Raw genomic sequence first — 17522 nt, forward strand, 5'->3', positions numbered from 1 at the left:
ATTTGAAGCTTTATGACTGTGTTGGGCTAAAAGGAGGTGGAAAGAAGGAGCCAAAGAACCCAAGCACTCCTTAATATTTTGTCTTCTTTTAAAAATAAGACATTGTCTGGGCACTAGTGGCCCACACCTGTGATCCTAGCTACTCAGGAAGCTGAGATATAAAGATTTTGGTTTGAAACCAGCCTAGGCAGGAAAGTTGCGAGTCTCTTAACTCCAATTAACCACCAAAAAGCTAGAACTGTGGCTCAAGTGGTAGAGTGCTAGTCTTCAGCAAAACAGTTCAGGAATAGCCCCCAGGACCTGAGTTCAAGCTTCCAAAAAGAAAAGGATACTTATCTCTACTCATGTATCTATGTGTCACCTTCCTTCCCTCCCTCCCTCCCTCCTTCCCTCCCTCCCTCCCTCCCTCCCTCCCTCCTTTCCTTCCTCTCACCCTCCCTTCTTTCTTCCCTTTCGTCATTCTGATAATTATTTACTTCAAACCATCAGCCGGATATGGAAGCAAAAAGGAAGTTGTAACAATTTTCCTTTGAGTGGTTTTCCCCTCTTTGGTTCAGTTCTTTTTCCTTTTTTGTTCTTCTTCAAAGCAAAACAGATTAGAGAACTAACAGCTCAGCATCACGGTCCATAGCCAGGAACCTCCTACTCAGCTGTCAGAAGCATCCTGCCGGTCTTCAAAATATTTTTTATTGTTCTATTTTAACAAACAAGACAATGGAACTTATTTAGTGCTCTCAAAGTTCCGTATTTCATGTTATCAAGTTTCACTTAGTGTTCAATGTGTTTAAATGGCCTCTTTAAGAGATGTTGTTGTCAGGTGCTGGTGGCTTATACCTGTAATCCTAGCTACATAGGAGGCTGAGATCTGAGGATCACGGTTCAAAGCCAGCCTGGGCAGGAAAGTCCAAGAGATTCTGATCTCCAATTAACCACCAGAAAACCAGAAATGGCTCTGTGGCTTAAAGTGGTAGAGTGCTAGCCTTGAGCAAAAAAGCTCAAAGTCAGTGCCCATGCACTGAGTTCAAGACCCATGACCAAAGATGTTGTATTCTTCCAAAATTATCTTTAAGATGACAGTTGTATTTAAAACTCATTCTTATGGGAAGAGTTTTAGTTTAGTGACTATTAAAAGGTTACTGCATCATAAAAATACAACCACACCCCTCAAAATAAACCTACAAAATTCCAAACCCTAAACTTGAAAGTTTTTCTTTTATCTTTTATCTTTTCTCTATTTTTTTTCTTTTTGAGATACTAGAGTTTGAATCCAGAGCTCCTGTTTGCCACACAAACATACTACCACTTGAACCACCTCTATAGCCCCAATAATTTTTATACAATAATGAATTCAGTCATTTTTATCTTAATGGGCTCACGCCCATTGCTTAGAAATAGCTCAAAACAAAAGGATGCTTCCTTATTATGACTTTAGGAGGTGTTAAACTAGGGCAGTAATTGCAGACTAAGAAATTGGATTGATAGGGAAGATCTTTTGCTTTTAAGAGATTCATTTTATATTATTGTTTGTTTGAATATTTGATGGGCAATGGGAAGATGTTTTACATATTTACAAGAGGTCACAGAGCTATAGTGTCAGGAAATGTTAAGGATTAAGCTTGGAAAGTGCACGTACAGCCCTAGAGGCTCAAGGGGGGAAGGAGACTTCTGGGACTCATGGGAATGAGAAATGCTGAAGCTGTTGCACAGAATTGCTAATTGCTCATTCCTAAATAATTTGGTGACCAATGACACTTCTCAGATATAAAGCCCTCAGTTGGTACTTGAAAAGTGAGTTTGATTACTCTATGCCAAATCTAAGCAGACTCAGGAAGGATGTGAGTTTCCCATGAGAAACAGCAGTGTCTGCCACTTATTTCCTATTTATTCAAGTCCCGGCTCTGTGGAGATGGCCATGCAGATTCAATCATTTCAATTTACATCAGGCCTGGGAGGTATGTTTTGTTGTTAAGAAAAGAGGGGAACAGAAAATGAACTGCTCAGCACTAGACAACTGGTCGGGGGGAGGAGTGTGTGGAATAATAAGTTGGCCTCAAAAGTCTTTGTACATTATCCACTATCCTTTGGCAAGGACCTTGCTAGGGAAGATGAGATAAAACAGGGACTCAGCCAATTGTGTGTCTGGAACACCTGTATCTAGATCCAAGACCACATTAACAAGTAAACGTAAAGAGTACTTGAAACACATGTACACATCCATATGCACACACAAAGAGCACAGAACTGGGGAGACAAAGGTGAAGTAATGCAGCAGTGACGCTCACTAGAAATGATGTTGCAAATGATCTATACAATTCGTGGAGGAGGGAGATTGAGAGGGACAAAACTGGGAGAAAATGAGGAAAGAAGTGACATTTGTTCAAAGAAGAAATGTACTCATTACCTGACTGTGTTACTGTAACCCTTCTGTACATCACTTGTACAATAGAAAAAAAATCTACCTGGAATACTGGCAAACAACCCCAGGGATTAGTGATTGCTGTGTCTCCTTGGTGCTGGATCCTAAATATTAAAACAAGTAATCAAATATGTATGTTTAACTTATTACCTGTGTGTGTGTGTGTGTGTGTGTGTGTGAGAGAGAGAGAGAGAGAGAGAGAGAGAGAGAGAGAGAGAGAGAGAGAGCGCATATGTGTATGTATGTGTATGGTATATGTATGTATGCTGGTACTGAGCTTGAATTTAGAGCCTGCGTACTGTCCCTGAACTTTTTTGCTCAATGCTAATGCTCTACCGTGTGAGCCACAGCTCCACTTCTAGCTTTTTGTTTTTGTTTTTTGGTGGTTAATTGGAGATGAGTCTCACAGACTTTATTGCCTGGGAGTAAGTCACTGGCATCCAGCTCTTATTAAGTACATTCATATCACTGCACAAGTATCACCACCATCCATCTCTAGAGCCTTTCATCTTGCAAAACCAATACTCTATACGTATTCAACACTATCTACTAGATTGTATCTATGGAGTGATCTTGCTCCCTTTTTCATTTAAAAATACTTGTAGAGTAAAAATTTTGAAAAAAATGATGTCTTAATTTTAATTTTTTTTATGAGAATGAGCACATTAGGAACAAAATTACTGCTAGAGTCAATGCTTTGCTTAATTCCCTACAACGACTTCTTCCTTAAAATAAGTTGATTTGGGGGTAGGACAATGATCACTTTTTATGTTTGTTATCTGACAGAGAGAAAAAGTGTAAAGACATGTTACCATAAAAATGCAGACATAGCTTAATACATCACTTATAGGATGAGATGGATTGCATCATTCAGGCCTCAAGGAACTCTCCAACGTTGCTTTGAAGGCCATTGACAGTAATGGAAACATTTTGTTTGGCTCTTCAATAAACCTGGGTATCATGAAAATGTCCCTGATCATGTCTATGGGGATGGATATACCTTGAGAATGTGACACAAAACAATAAAGCCAAAGGTAGAACAAGGATCTCTGAACCACTGTCCATCCTTAAGGAGACTGTGGCAAACAAGCCATAGAGCATGTTCAGTGTATTTTAGTACTAAGGCCTCTCTGATGTACCAATGGCAGGGCCCTTCTCCAGCCCCCAAACTTTGGGAGATTCTTGCCTTTCCTTTCCATTTTCTCTGCTCCTGCTAAGGCCATCTTGCCCTGTGAATGTTCCCACTGATTATGTGTATCGGGCATATTTATTAAGCACTTGATGTATATTATCTTAAACAGCAATTCAAACAATACAGAAATTCATGGAGTGATAGTAGGAGGGCTGCCTGAATGACTTGCATATTATCCTAGGAAGTAATGGTATTATTACTGTTTTCTTAGTTTGAAGACTGGGAAGCAAGTTAATACAATGCAGCTAGTTAGTTGGGGTTCTGGAATCTCTCCAGCCCAGCATCTCTGTTATGAAGTCCACAAATGGAATCCATTTTACTCTGCATATTTTTCACAATTCTGCATTTCTTCAGCTCTTTATCACTATTGAATCTCTTCGTTTTTGTCTCATTGTATCTCATTGTTTAGATCCATTTTTCCTCATTTTTATCTTCTTATTGAACTGACCTTTGTTTTTATTTGTTTTTCTTTTCTAACAAAATTATCTTAGAAAATTTGGCCAATATTACTTCAGCAAGCTTGTCTCTAAGGAAATTGTTAACTGCCCCCAAAATACATGAAAATTTAAAGACATGGTATCTTTTTAACTATGGGAATAACCTTTACTAACTTGTAAAATGTGTTCAATAATTTTTGTGTCATAAATTTTGAAAGAAAATTATATAGCTTGATTTGATTTATATGTAGTATATACCATTATATTCAACATGAATAATTATAAATTTAAAACTCTAATAAAATGCTTGAGAATATCACCTTTAAACTTTTAGAATAATTGACAACACAGTTATACCAGATGGATATAACTTATACATAATTTAATTATCACAAAACTTTGCCTCTTATGTAGCTTTAAACTTTCCCCTGCTAGTCCGAGGCTTGAACTCAGGGCGTGAGCATGGTCCCTGGTTTCTTTTTGGTCAAGGCTAGCACAGTGCCACTTCTGGCTTTTTCTATATATGTGGTGCTGAGGAATCGAACCCAGAGCTTCATGTATACCAGGCAAGCACGCTTGTGAGTAGGCCATATTCCCAGCAACCATAGCTTTTAAAGAAATCTACCAGGCATAGGTGGCTCACACTTGTAATCCTGTCTACTTAGCAGTCTGAAATCAAAGAGTCATGGTTTAAAGTCAGCCTGGGCAGATAAATCCAAGAGACTCTTAACCTCCAATTAACCAGCAAAAACCAGAAATGGAGGTATGGCTCAGGCCGCACCAGCCCTGAATAGAATACCCAAACGAGAGCATGAGGCTCCGAGTTCAAGCCCTACTACTAGTTCAAAAATAAAAACTTGTGCGTGTACATATGTGAAAGAGAAAATGGGACAGTAGTTTCAAAAAGTATGCAGTGGTATTTATTTTATGACATTCAGGGGTTTTTTTTTGCCTTGAAGTTATTATAACTATGTCGAAACGGATTTTATTGGTCTCTATTGTGAATATAGACTTTATATTAATATAGAAGAATGCAGTGTTATATAGAAAAGCCTATTAAAATGATACTTTTTGTTTTAAAAAAAACAAGTTACTAGATACATCCTTTAGCCTATATACCTTTAGATCTCTATTTATATCTATATCTACCTGTCTGTTTGTATATGACTACAGAAGAGTATTATATAGTGATTCTGATTTGGGATACCTTTTTGCACGTATGAAAATGTCTGGACATGGGGCTGGAGATATGGCTTAGTGGCAAGAGAGCTTGCCTCATATACATGAGGCCCTGGGTTCGATTCCCCAGCACCACATATACAGAAAATGGCCAGAAGTGGCGCTGTGGCTCAAGTGGCAGAGTGCTAGCCTTGAGCAAAAGGAAGCCAGGGACAGTGCTCAGGCCCTGAGTCCAAGGCCCAGGACTGGCAAAAAAAAAAAAAGAAAATGTCTACACAACCTTCTGTCACATTTACCTGTAACCATGATTGTTTCCATGGAATATAATTGGGGTTGGGTATGGGAAACAAGGAGCTCTCCTACTTTCACTCTAAGTATTTCTGTATTGTTGGAATTGTTTTTCACCATACATAAGTAATTTTTGCAAAACAATTCTTCAATGAAAACAATATTAGCCATAATAAATCGTGTATGTGTTTTAGTTCCCCAGCCTCCAAGACTAGAACCTCAGGAATCGAATTCTGCCACCAGCACCACAATTGCTGTTTATTGGAGCATGAACAAGGAAGATGTCGTTGACGCATTCCAGGTTTACTGCATGGAGGAGCCACAAGATGACCAAGAATTAAATGGTAGGATTGCTAACACAAATACGATGACAGGTGTACATTTCTGCATCTTCAGTTGAAATATTTAACTAGACACATATGTATGTATGTATATGCATACCAAAATATACACAAGGCATCCATAGCCACTTATACACAATGGCAAAAGACTGTCAACAGACATAATGATAAGGATCAAAGGAAAGAAAAACACACACCTGTCTTAAAAGCCAACCTAAATATCATCATTGAGATTCAGACTTGACTTTGAGTTCTCAGAATAACAGTAACAACTAAGTGAGTCTCATTTTCCTAAGGAGGAAACATAGCAGAGTTTCAGGGAGTTTTGATCAATAGGGAGTGTGAAAGAAGTTCTACATGTCCCACTTTGTAGAGGAGGAAGGAATTGTGCATAGTGTAAGGTCCGCCCCTGGGAGGGCTCCATGCAGATGCCCCCCTCCCCCCCCCACCTGTTTAAGTCTGTGCCCAGTGTCTGCATTACCTAGGTAACTGGCACACCCCTTCTCTGAGGTCACATCCAATCCACCTGGCCATACCTCCCTCCCCTGCCCTAGATAAGAAATAGCCGTTTGGTGGTTCTGCCCTTCTCTTGGCTATGCATCATCTCGGCCACAGCCCAGCAGTCTGGGAATAAACTTTTCTCTCCTGCCTGAATACCATGTGGTATTCTCCTTTATTGGCTACCTACTTTAATAAACCTTACACATAGAACAATGTTACCTTAATGACTTTAATGCACATAGAGCACTGGATGCTGTGGTTGGCTTATTCTCAGGTCTGCTAGCCTCCATAAAAACCACAGATGAACCAGATAGGTTTATTCAGTGTTCATAATCCTCAAGGCATGGGCCCAGAAATGGAGAAGTTATCTAGTGTCTCAAATTAATATGTGAATAGAACGGAGTATCTTCTTAGCAGGACTTCTGACCAGGAGCCAGGCGGCTTGAGATTATACTTCCTGATGAATCAGAGCTGAGGCGGCTGACATTCTCTGTGGCTTGTTGAAGACAGACCCACACACTTGGGAAACCACATGGGAAGGACTAACACCCTATTACAAAACTCAGGGGCTCTATTTATAATCAAGAAGGAATTACACCATATTCTGTTAAAAAGACTTAAGGCTTTTGAAATATGTGGTAATATAGGGAAAAAAAGTTTAATTTTTAAATGGTTTTATTATATATATATATATGTTTATTGGAACTAGGGAAGGGAAGGAAACATCAAAATGGAGAAACAAAGGGTAAAAGGTGAACCACTGCAACAGCGACACTTATAAGAGAATATGCTGCAAGCCAACTGTATAACTGGGGGGGGGGGACCTGGGGACAGGGGAAGATGGGAGAAAAATGAGGAAGAAAGTAACAAATTTAATAAGGAATGTACTCACGGCCTTACATATGGAACTGTAACTCCTCTGTACATCACTTTGTCGACAAAAAAAATAAAATTTCTTATTATAAAGGTAATGTACAGAGAGGTTATAGTTACATAATCCAGGTAATTGGCACATTTTTTGAACAGTATAGGAAATTAAAAAAACAACAACTTGTATGTATAAAATCAGCCTATAAGTCTTTTCAGAAACTATTACCTTATGCCTGGGACTGCACATCAAAATAATTGTTATACCTCATTTACAAAGGGAAAATTGAAATGAGGCTAAGTAATTTGTCCAATGCCACATAACTTATACATGACAGGGACAAGATTTAAACATTAATCTTCCAGACTTATAAACAGAAGTTTATGTTTTTGCTGTATTTATTTTGTATCGCCATACTTTGCTTACCATCATCCTTCACTCAAATACTTCTCTGTTGGGTGTCTCATTGGTTTCCTGCCTTGACCTGTGCTGATGACAGCCAGCTGTCCAATGATCTACCCTCAGACACCATGCTGTATGTGATAAGGTCTCCAGTAACACGTGCCGTGTGCATTGTTAAAGGAATGACTCAAGTGAAAACTGCAGCCACAGTGTCTGGGCCATGGGGAAAATGTTTGTCAGAGTCTTCATGATGGTTGTGAAATGGAACTGTACATTCTGGAAAAAAAAAAAAAAAGGAGGTGATTGAAGAGTTTGGCTAGGTTGGAATTCTAATTTTCTTTTAAGGTAACAGTTTGGGTTCTTTTTTGTTGTTGTTGTTGTTGTTTGGTTTTTTTGTTTTTTTTTTGGCCAGTCCTGGGTCTTGGACTCAGGGCCTGAGCACTGTCCCTGGCTTCTTCCCGCTCAAAGCTAGCACTCTGCCACCTGAGCCACAGCACCCCTTCTGGCCGTTTTCCATATATGTGGTGCTGGGGAATCAAACTGAGAGCTTCATGTGTAGGAGGCAAGCACTCTTGCCACTAGGCCATATTCCCAGCCCCAGTTTGGGTTCTTAACTGAAGGAATTTTAAAAGGACCAATAGGAGTAAATAACTGAAGTCACTATAGACTACTTTTAAAAATTGTTCTTTTTAAAGAAGAACACATTTCAGTAGTAATAATAAGCAGGTTGGCCCCAAAGAGCAGGTATACCGAATAGTATTGTGTTATGTTTGCTGTAAAAATATTAAAAGTAAAATAATTGCTTTTAAAAAGAAAGTATCTTTATTGAGCAAAGGTACTTAGAATAGCATATAACCTATCAATCCAAGTATTTCTATAAACGATCAAAATCTGTAGTTGGGGCTGGGGATATGGCCTAGTGGCAAGAGAGCTTGCCTTTCATACATGAAGCCCTAGGTTTGATTCCCCAGCACCACGTATACAGAAAACGGCCAGAAGGGGCGCTGTGGCTCAAGTGGCAGAGTGCTAGCCTTGAGCAACAAGAAGCCAGGGACAGTGCTCAGGCCCTGAGTCCAAGCACCAGGACTGGCCAGAAAAAAAAAAAAAAAAAAAAAAAAAATCTGTAGTTGAAAGAATTCTGGACTTCATAAGAAAGAACCAGGATTTGACACTTGGAAAGTCATAAGAATACAAATATTGTTTATTAATCTTCAAAAATGCTTTCAAACTTGCAGTTTAGCAAACACAAGGTTGTCCTTTTTTATGATGTATTCTGATGAAATGCTGGCACTAGCTTTTAAGGATTTTCTTTTTTTTTTTTGGCCAGTCCTGGGGCTTGGACTCAGGGCCTGAGCACTGTCCCCTGGCTTCTTTTTGCTCAAGGCTAGCACTCTGCCACTTGAGCTACAGCGCCACTTCTGGCCATTTTCTGTATACGTGGTGCTGGGGAATTGAACCCAGAGCCTCATGTATACGAGGCAGGCACTCTTGCCACTAGGCCATATCCCCAACCCCCTTTTAAGGATTTTCTTGAAGATATATTCCTGAAATGAAACTAACATTAACATGTAATTTTAATATTTGTGGTTGAAACACATTACTTTAATTGTGGTATTTGAAGCTCAGAATCTTACTATTATTATTATTATTATTTGGTGATAAGTATCCACAAGTAATACCATGTCGCTATTGTTTGACAGCCTTGGGGCTTGCACTCTGTCCCTGAACATTTTTTTGCTTTAAGTTAATGCTCTACCACTTGAGCCACAGCTCCATTTCTAGTTTTGGGGCTTTTTGAGGGGTGGTTAATTGGAGATAGGAGTCTCACAAACTTTTCAGCCTGGGCTGGAAAAATTAGGATTATAGACATGAGCCAGAGACACCCAGAAATACTATATCATTCTAAATATCTTTTCACAATTCTATTGCATTTTTATATATTCTAAAGAGCTAATTGTCACATAATGATATTTGTAAGTTGTCAGTTTGAGTCTTCCACTGGAAAAAATCAAATTACATTAAAAATTATAATATCTAGTTAACTTTGAAAGACACCTTAGAGTTTATGGTTTTGTTTTATGCTAGAGTTGGTAGAAGAATACAGATTGACAGTGAAAGAAAGCTACTGTGTTTTTGAAGATTTGGAACCCGACCGATGCTATCAAGTATGGGTAATGGCTGTGAACTTCACTGGATGTAGCCTGCCTAGTGAACGGGCAATTTTTAGAACAGGTAAGGAGATGCTATGGGGAGGGGTTTATGAGACAATATTTAATTCTCCATAGATTCTTGAGATCAGCCAGTAAGTATTGATGAGGTACCTGTTGTACGTTGACTGTTGTGCAAAATGCTGGATATAAAATAATCAGAAAGATTGAGTTCCTGTTTATAAGAAGCTCAGAGACCACTATGTATTATATGTTATAGGTATCTGAGAGGTAAACCAAATATTTTTTTTATTTTTTATTTTTTTATTTTATTTTTTTTTTTGGCCAGTCCTGGGCCTTGGACTCAGGGCCTGAGCACTGTCCCTGGCTTCTTCCCGCTCAAGGCTAGCACTCTGCCACTTGAGCCACAGCGCCGCTTCTGGCCGTTTTCTGTATATGTGGTGCTGGGGAATCGAACCTAGGGCCTCGTGTATCCGAGGCAGGCACTCTTGCCACTAGGCTATATCCCCAGCCCCAAATATTTTATTTTTAATGTTAAAAAAAGACATCAAATTTAACTATTAGTATATTTTAGTGACTTTGGAATAACCAATAACTATGACCTTTTACTTGATTTTGAAATAATCTTAATTTGGACCCATGTGGTAGATATCTTGAATGCTAAAATATGGACTTTGAATCTAATACAAATATATTAATAGAAAATGTGAATTGTTTTATCGCAAAGTCGATTGACACTAGTGTATGAATTCATCTTATGCTAAAATATTATGTGGTTACAGAAAAGTGGTTTTTCAGCTGTGATGTTAAATTGCAAATCAGTGGAAATGGAGTAGACCTTCCAAAAGTATGGGACATAATTGCTCTCCTTGTTCTAGAAAACAGAATTTTTCTATCCCTGCCCCCCCACCAAATTCATGTTGAGATATGTGGTTTTTGTTTTATTCATTTGAGATCATACTAAATACTTCATACAATATTTTCACATGCACAAATCTACCCATTAGTGCTTTTCAGAAGGGGATAAAGGGTAGGGGAAGTGCAAAATAAAGATTTTGGGCTGTTTAAAAAAATGAAGAAGTGCAGAGACACCTGGGCTATTAGAAAAACAGTCCATAAACTGGGTGCTGGTGGCTCATTCCAGTAATCTTAGCTACTCAGGAGGCTGAGATCTGAGGATCATGGTTCAAAGCCAGCCTAGGCAGGAAAGTTCATGAGACTCCAGTTAACTAGCAAATCAGAAGGACAGCACCCAGGCCCAGAGTTCAAGCCCCATGACCAACAAAAAAAGAAAAGAAAAGAAAAGAAAAACAGATCACTGAAAATATTTGATAAAAGTCCTAATCCAGATACAAGTTATTATGAGAGCATTCTAGAGGAGCATATAAGACAGTCACCAGAGGGGCAGCACCAGGAATGGCTTCTTATAGCTGATACCTGCTGAAATTGCTTTAAAGGATCAGGAAGAAGTAATACATTATTGGAGCATATTTCACTTGGAGCAAGTATGTGCGTAGACTCCAAAGTAGGAAACAGTAAAAACATACAGGACACTATAAGAAGTCTGGTATTATTTGTTAGACTCAAAAATAAGGAAAGATCGATAGAAAAAAAAACTAGCATATGGAGGCTGTTTTTGTCAAGTGAGACACCTCAGTTTCATTATGTAGGTGCTAGGAAACCACAAAATGTTTTAAGCAATGATATTCAACTGATAAATGTTGCTATCTTTTCATAAGGGGCTGAGGGAGGAGCCACAGCCACAAACTAGCTGAATTGGTTTTAAGACAATTGTATCTGTCTCCGAGAAGAATTAGCTTCCTGTTGCCCTTTACAACTTTATCCTTTCTTCTTGCACTTAAAAATAATTTCTTATTGAGCACCTACTGAAGACAAGATCATGACTACATTTTATGCAAAGAGAGAAGGGCAAGGATGTTTATTTATTTATTTACATGTATAGTAAATGTATAAAGTAGAGTAGGGTTTACAGCAAGCCCATGTTACAGGCTGTTTGGGGATGGATAAAAATTGTCTACTTACAAAGCAGAGGAGAGAGGGACATTATATTAGCAATATACATTGTTATCTCTGTTGGGTTTTGAACACAGAATGAATTTTCTTGATAAAAATTATTCTGTTCATCTCAGTAAATTAACAATACAAGTATTAAAAATAAAATTATACCTCAGCCTTCTTCCCCAGGAGCAGGGAAAGCAAGCTGACATTGCTCGTGATTGATTTGCTTCTCTCTCTCCAGCACCTTCCACCCCTGTAATTCATGCTGAGGACTGCACTGTGTGCTGGAACACAGCCACCATCCGGTGGCGGCCTGCCAACCCAGATGCCACAGAGACCTACACTCTAGAGTACTGTAGACAGCCCTCTTCTGAGGGCCAGGGTCTCAGGTAAGAGTCCTTTTCCAGGAAGAGTCAGTCCAGAGCTCTAGGAACCAAATGCCAGACTCATAGCTAACCTCTGAGCTTATGCTCATCAAGCAAGAAAAGTATCTCCAAACCCTGCAGTGGTAATTAAGCTGTTGGCTTGATTTACAGCTTCCTCACTATTCATCAATGAACTGCGTGTTTGTAATAAAACCCACACTACAATACAGAATAATAACTCCCTTGTAAGAAAATGTATGTGAACTTTAATAAGATAGAACATTCTTTGAGGCATATTTAACTTGAGTCATTAGACAGGATTTATGCATATTTTATGCACTTTTTACTAGCACTACAGAATAGGTACACGTAACTCAGGAAACTAATAGTGAGCTGTGTGTAATGCAAATTGGAATGTCTGCATGATATATGGGTAACATAAATGAGCTAATTACATGTTTATTGTTACAGAGACATACCTGCCTCTATAAGAACATGAAGAATCTAGAGAATCTATTACTAGAAAAGAAATGGGAACCTCTCTCACTAAAATGATAAGCTAAATTTTGTCAATAAAGGGCCATGTAACCACTAGACATTTAATAAATGTTAGCTTACCTATGAGATGCCTTTCTTCATCTCCAAAGTCCCAATGATAGAATGACTTCACATACCATTATGAATGCTCATGTTTTGATATACTTACTTTTTCTTTCTATCCAGACTTATTGAGATAAACTATTTTGGTAGGATATGCAAATTAGGACTAATGGTATGAAACGAGACAACTTTTTAATGAAGTGTCTTGTCTAACCTCTTGATAATCTTCATGATCAATGTACAGCTATTTATTTAGATATGATGTGAGGCTTTTCGTATGACTGAGCAGTAATTATAGTTTCTTTCAAGTTGAAGGCAGGCTTCACAAAGTAATGATCAAATTGAGTTGGGTGGGTGTGTAGGGGTGGAGTAGAGGCATTTCAGCAGAAGTGAGAATATGGTAGATGTACAAGGAAGTATCTTGGACCTTGTGCGGAGCCCCTAGACACTGTGAGAATATGATTTTATGAGTGTTTGAGTCCTAGAGAAATCTCCCTCAGTATCAGCAGAGGAAGCCTAGCTCTCTCTGAGGCCAGACCAGACTGTTCACAAGTTTTCTGATGGCAGTCATCTTTTATGGTAACAGCTCCCAGCTGGCATTTGCTTAAATCATATGAGTGTAGTTGGATACTTAAATCAGCAGGGATCTGGAAATCTTGAGACTTTGTAGCCAGCTCACTGAGGGAACCGTGATGTCATCTCATTATTAACATTACAAGGAGAAGGGAAAGGGGGAACAAGAGGGCAAAGGTGTCCAGTGAGGGCCTTCACATGCCAGGAATTATTTCTACTCTCAGTTAACTCTCTCAACAATTCTATAAGGTAGGCAATGATCTTTGTGATGTCAGACTTAAGTGAGTTGGCCAAGGTAGTAGGTGATGGAGAGAGAGAGAGTTTAAAGTAAAGATTCAAATCCAGGTCTATCTTATTCTTAAACTGTTGTCATGACAGAAAGTGAGTTAACATAGCCAACAGCCTGACGACCGGGAATTGCCCAGTTGTCTTTCCTTGTTACCTGAAAACAGATAATGAGAGAGAATGCATCACCATTCAAATCTCCTCGCTTGTTTGTTCCTTTGCTTGATCATCCTGGGGCTTCAAATCTATAAAAGGTGGGAGCAGGGTCTGGGAATATAGTGTAGTGGTAAAGTGCTCACCTCGTATACATGAAGCTCTGGGTTTGATTCCTTAGCGCCACATATATAGAAAAAGCTGGAAGTGGCGCTGTGGCTCAAGTGGTAGAGTGCTAGCCTTGAGCAAAAAGAAGCCAGGGACAGTGCTCAGGCCCTGAGTTCAAACCCCAGGACTGGCAAAAAACAAAACAAAAGGTGGGAGCATTTGATGTCAATAATCCATTCCAAATAAATCTTTCTACCAAAGCCAAAGAGATCAATGGTACTTCCATTTGTAGGAAATCAAATGGCTATTTACCAGTTTCACCAAAGCAAAGGTAGGGTTTGTTGAAACATAAACCTTGTCATTAGTTTATTCTATTTGAGACTTTTCTATCAAGTTCAATGTTATTATGTTGCAAGAGAGCATATGAGGAGCTGCATAAACAGAAGTTTATACTAGTGTTAGAACAATTCAGGGTCCATTGTTATATATTGCATCCAGTTCAATAAGTTTAAAAAGTAAGGGAAGGTCCGCATGTGGAGCACTGTTGAGAGTTTGGAGCTGAGTTTAATATGGTGCTGTTTTCCAAGTAGATGCTCAAAGACTCCTTGGGACCAGGGAATGCAATGGAATGTCCAATCCATAGCCCAGTGTGACTCCTTAGCCTCTGACTCCCTGCTGAGCCTTACTATAAGTAATTTTTTGAAGCAAGCAAATATTTTTGGCCACAAAGTGTTACCTTGATTATCTGCCAGATCTATTGCTGACACATCGTATCAGAGTTATCTCTCATCACCACAAGCCTCTTACATCTTGTATTCCAGGCTGGTCTCAACAGACAGTGAAATAATTCATCTGTAATTCCCAAACTCCAGGACTACAAAACCCATTTATGTCTTTTGGTTCTCAAGTCAAAGGGTTCAGGAAGGAAAGGGAATTCTGCTCTCTGGAAGGGGCCAAGGGTGTTACGTGTTTTAACCATCTGGTTCTCATAACCAGCTTTAAAAGATTTCATTGTGGTATGGCATTTTGAAACTATGATTCCCCCATAATTTCTATGGCTCAGTTATAATCCTGTTTATCTATTGGTTTTATGACCCTTATTCAAGTTCTGGGTTCCCTGGAAAGTCTTACATTAAATGAGATCCCCAAATTGATTAGATCCCAAAATTGACTAGGAGGGGAGCAAAGTAGATACAAATTACTTCTTTTGCTGTGGCTCAGATGGACAGATCTAGACTAAAAAGAGTGTGAAGATGGGGAACTTATCTGTGTAGATCCTTCATAATGATCTGCTAAAATGAACTAGTGAAGAAACGAAGTTGGCCAGCCTCCTTTTGACATCACCCACTTTATGAACCTAACTGGCTGAGATCTATCTCTAAGCTAAACAGAGAGGGCATAAGAATTAAACAATTCTTGTTTATTTTGTCCCTGACAAAAATGGGCAGCTTTAAAAACTGTGCTCTGGGGCTGGGGATATAGCCTAGTGGCAAGAGTGCCTGCCTCGGTATACCCGAGGCCCTAGGTTCGATTCCCCAGCACCACATATACAGAAAACGGCCAGAAGCGGCGCTGTGGCTCAAGTGGCAGAGTGCTAGCCTTGAGCTTGAAGAAGCCAGGGACAGTGCTTAAGCCCTGAGCCCAAGGCCCAGGACTGGCAAAAAAAAAAAAACAAAAAAAAAAAAAACAAAAAACTGTGATCTGCTGGGCTCATGTCAGTAATCCTAGCTACTCAGAAAGCTGAGACCTGGAGGGGAAAAAATTCTGTGAAGTTCCATCTCCAATTAACCAGCCAAATGTAGGATTTGAGGTTTGGTTTATGAGGGAGCAAGCCAGCTATGAGCAGGAAGCAGAGTGCAATGATGTGGCTCTGTGTTCAAGTCCCAGTACCAGGGAAAACAAAACAAATCAAAACAAAAAACAAATAAACAGAAACCTGGTGTTCTGTAGGAAGGGAAGTTAAAAGGAAATGAAAAAGGAGAAACAGATGATACACACACACACACACACACACACACACACACACACACACGAGCGAAGACATTGATTGTCCTCTAGATTGAGGAATCTCATTTTTGTTGCCAGAGCAGAATCACATCATCTTCAGATCTGAATTCATTCTTCTGGAATGACGGCCTCTAGATGTTCCACTTTAAGAATAAAGGTCCTGGTTGAACTCTTCTGGTGGGTGTTTGAATGAAGCAAGCCTACAGTGCCCTCGAGTTCCATGACACAGTGTCTGAAATAGCTGAGCAATTGTCTCTTTCATAATCCATGCAGAAATTTGCATATTTTGGCGTGTGGGCATTGAGGCTCCATCCCAGCAGTCGGTCCCTGATGGGGCCTGGGGGTGGGCGGGAGTGACAATCCTCAGTTTGTGTGTGGGCCCAAGGGAGCTCCTACTCGCCCTCTTCCTGTTTTTCTTTGAATGCTCTCCTCAGGTTGGGTGGGCTCAACACACTTTCAAAATTTTTCCACTGCTCGGCTGTTTCCTCAGCTGTTCTGTCTCTCCTGTGTGAGAGAAGTCAGCAGAAGTGTGGGTGGAGGAGGGAAAGCTGAGAGAAATATAGTACAGGGATTAGCTGTGTGGGCTGTGCAGAGAAAATCTGTGTGGCGAATGACAAATCTGTGAGACTCAATACTCCACAAGGCAGTCAGGAGCGAGCTTCCTGTTCCCTGGCCCCTGAAGAGTCTGTGAGGTTGGGAGACCTTACTTGTGAGCCTACCCAGGAGAGGTCCGCTTCTGGTGCTGGGCTTGTCCATATTCTCCTCCCGTGTCCAGCTTATGGGGCCATCTTGCAGAGGAGGAACAGATTGGCTTGGGAGAGCAGAACCATGTGTATATTCCAGTTAGGAGCGCTGGCTATTCCTCTATACAATAGAAACAAGGAAGAATGAGTTTCCTAATGAACTTTCTGCCTAAATTAGGTGTGGGGAAATCTCAGCCCTTCTTGCTCTTCAAAAACAAAACGCCACCACAACTTCCTTACTCAGCCTTCAGGTGGATAGGTGATGTCTGACCAGTAGTAGTTGCTTCTGAGGATGACAGGCGAGCCGGTGAGATGTTCAAGCCCAAACACTTGGATATGAAGAGCTAACTGCTGCCTGTATGTGGTGGTTTTTTTGCCCTCGCCACGGGGAGAGCTCCTTCCACAGGGAGGTATGGGCAGGTGACTTCCCCTTGTGTTCTTAGTATCTAGCATTTTCTAAATGAAATTGTTCTTCCTAAATGAATCCAACTTGACTTTGGGCTTTAGAAGTCACATATATCTCCTGGTTGTAGTGGAAAAACCTCCCTCAATGGAAATAGAATCTGTTCCTTCACTTGGAACTTAGACTCTGTCACTTTCTAAAAGCATCCAACTTGTTCATAATAAAAGACCTAGACATAACAGAACAGGGCTCAAACAGTCCTGTAAGAATAATTATTGAGACGGATAATGTAGAGGTGAGGAGACTTGTATCAGGAGCTTAGGGTGAAAATAGTACCTCAAGGGAATATAAAATTCAAATCTGAATACTTGGCAGCTGAAATGAAAACTGGAGAGGGGGAGAGAGCAAGAGAGAGGAAGAAAGAGATTACATAACTCATCACTTTAAAAAGGAAGCACAACATTTCACTAAGAG

The 17522-nt window shown here is 39.8% G+C and overlaps 1 protein-coding gene across 1 annotated transcript in view; it reads left to right on the forward strand.

Annotated features, from left to right (window-relative positions):
- Cmya5 (cardiomyopathy associated 5) overlaps positions 1–17522 on the forward strand; it is an 85826-nt gene that overhangs the window by 51186 nt on the left and 17118 nt on the right. The window contains exons 7-9 of the mRNA XM_048331291.1: positions 5707–5856; positions 9710–9856; positions 12053–12200. Coding sequence (XP_048187248.1) covers positions 5707–5856; positions 9710–9856; positions 12053–12200 — 445 coding nt within the window. The remainder of the gene's footprint in view (positions 1–5706; positions 5857–9709; positions 9857–12052; positions 12201–17522) is intronic.

Source organism: Perognathus longimembris, chromosome 22 (genome assembly GCF_023159225.1).
Source record: "Perognathus longimembris pacificus isolate PPM17 chromosome 22, ASM2315922v1, whole genome shotgun sequence".
Lineage (NCBI taxonomy): Eukaryota > Metazoa > Chordata > Mammalia > Rodentia > Heteromyidae > Perognathus > Perognathus longimembris.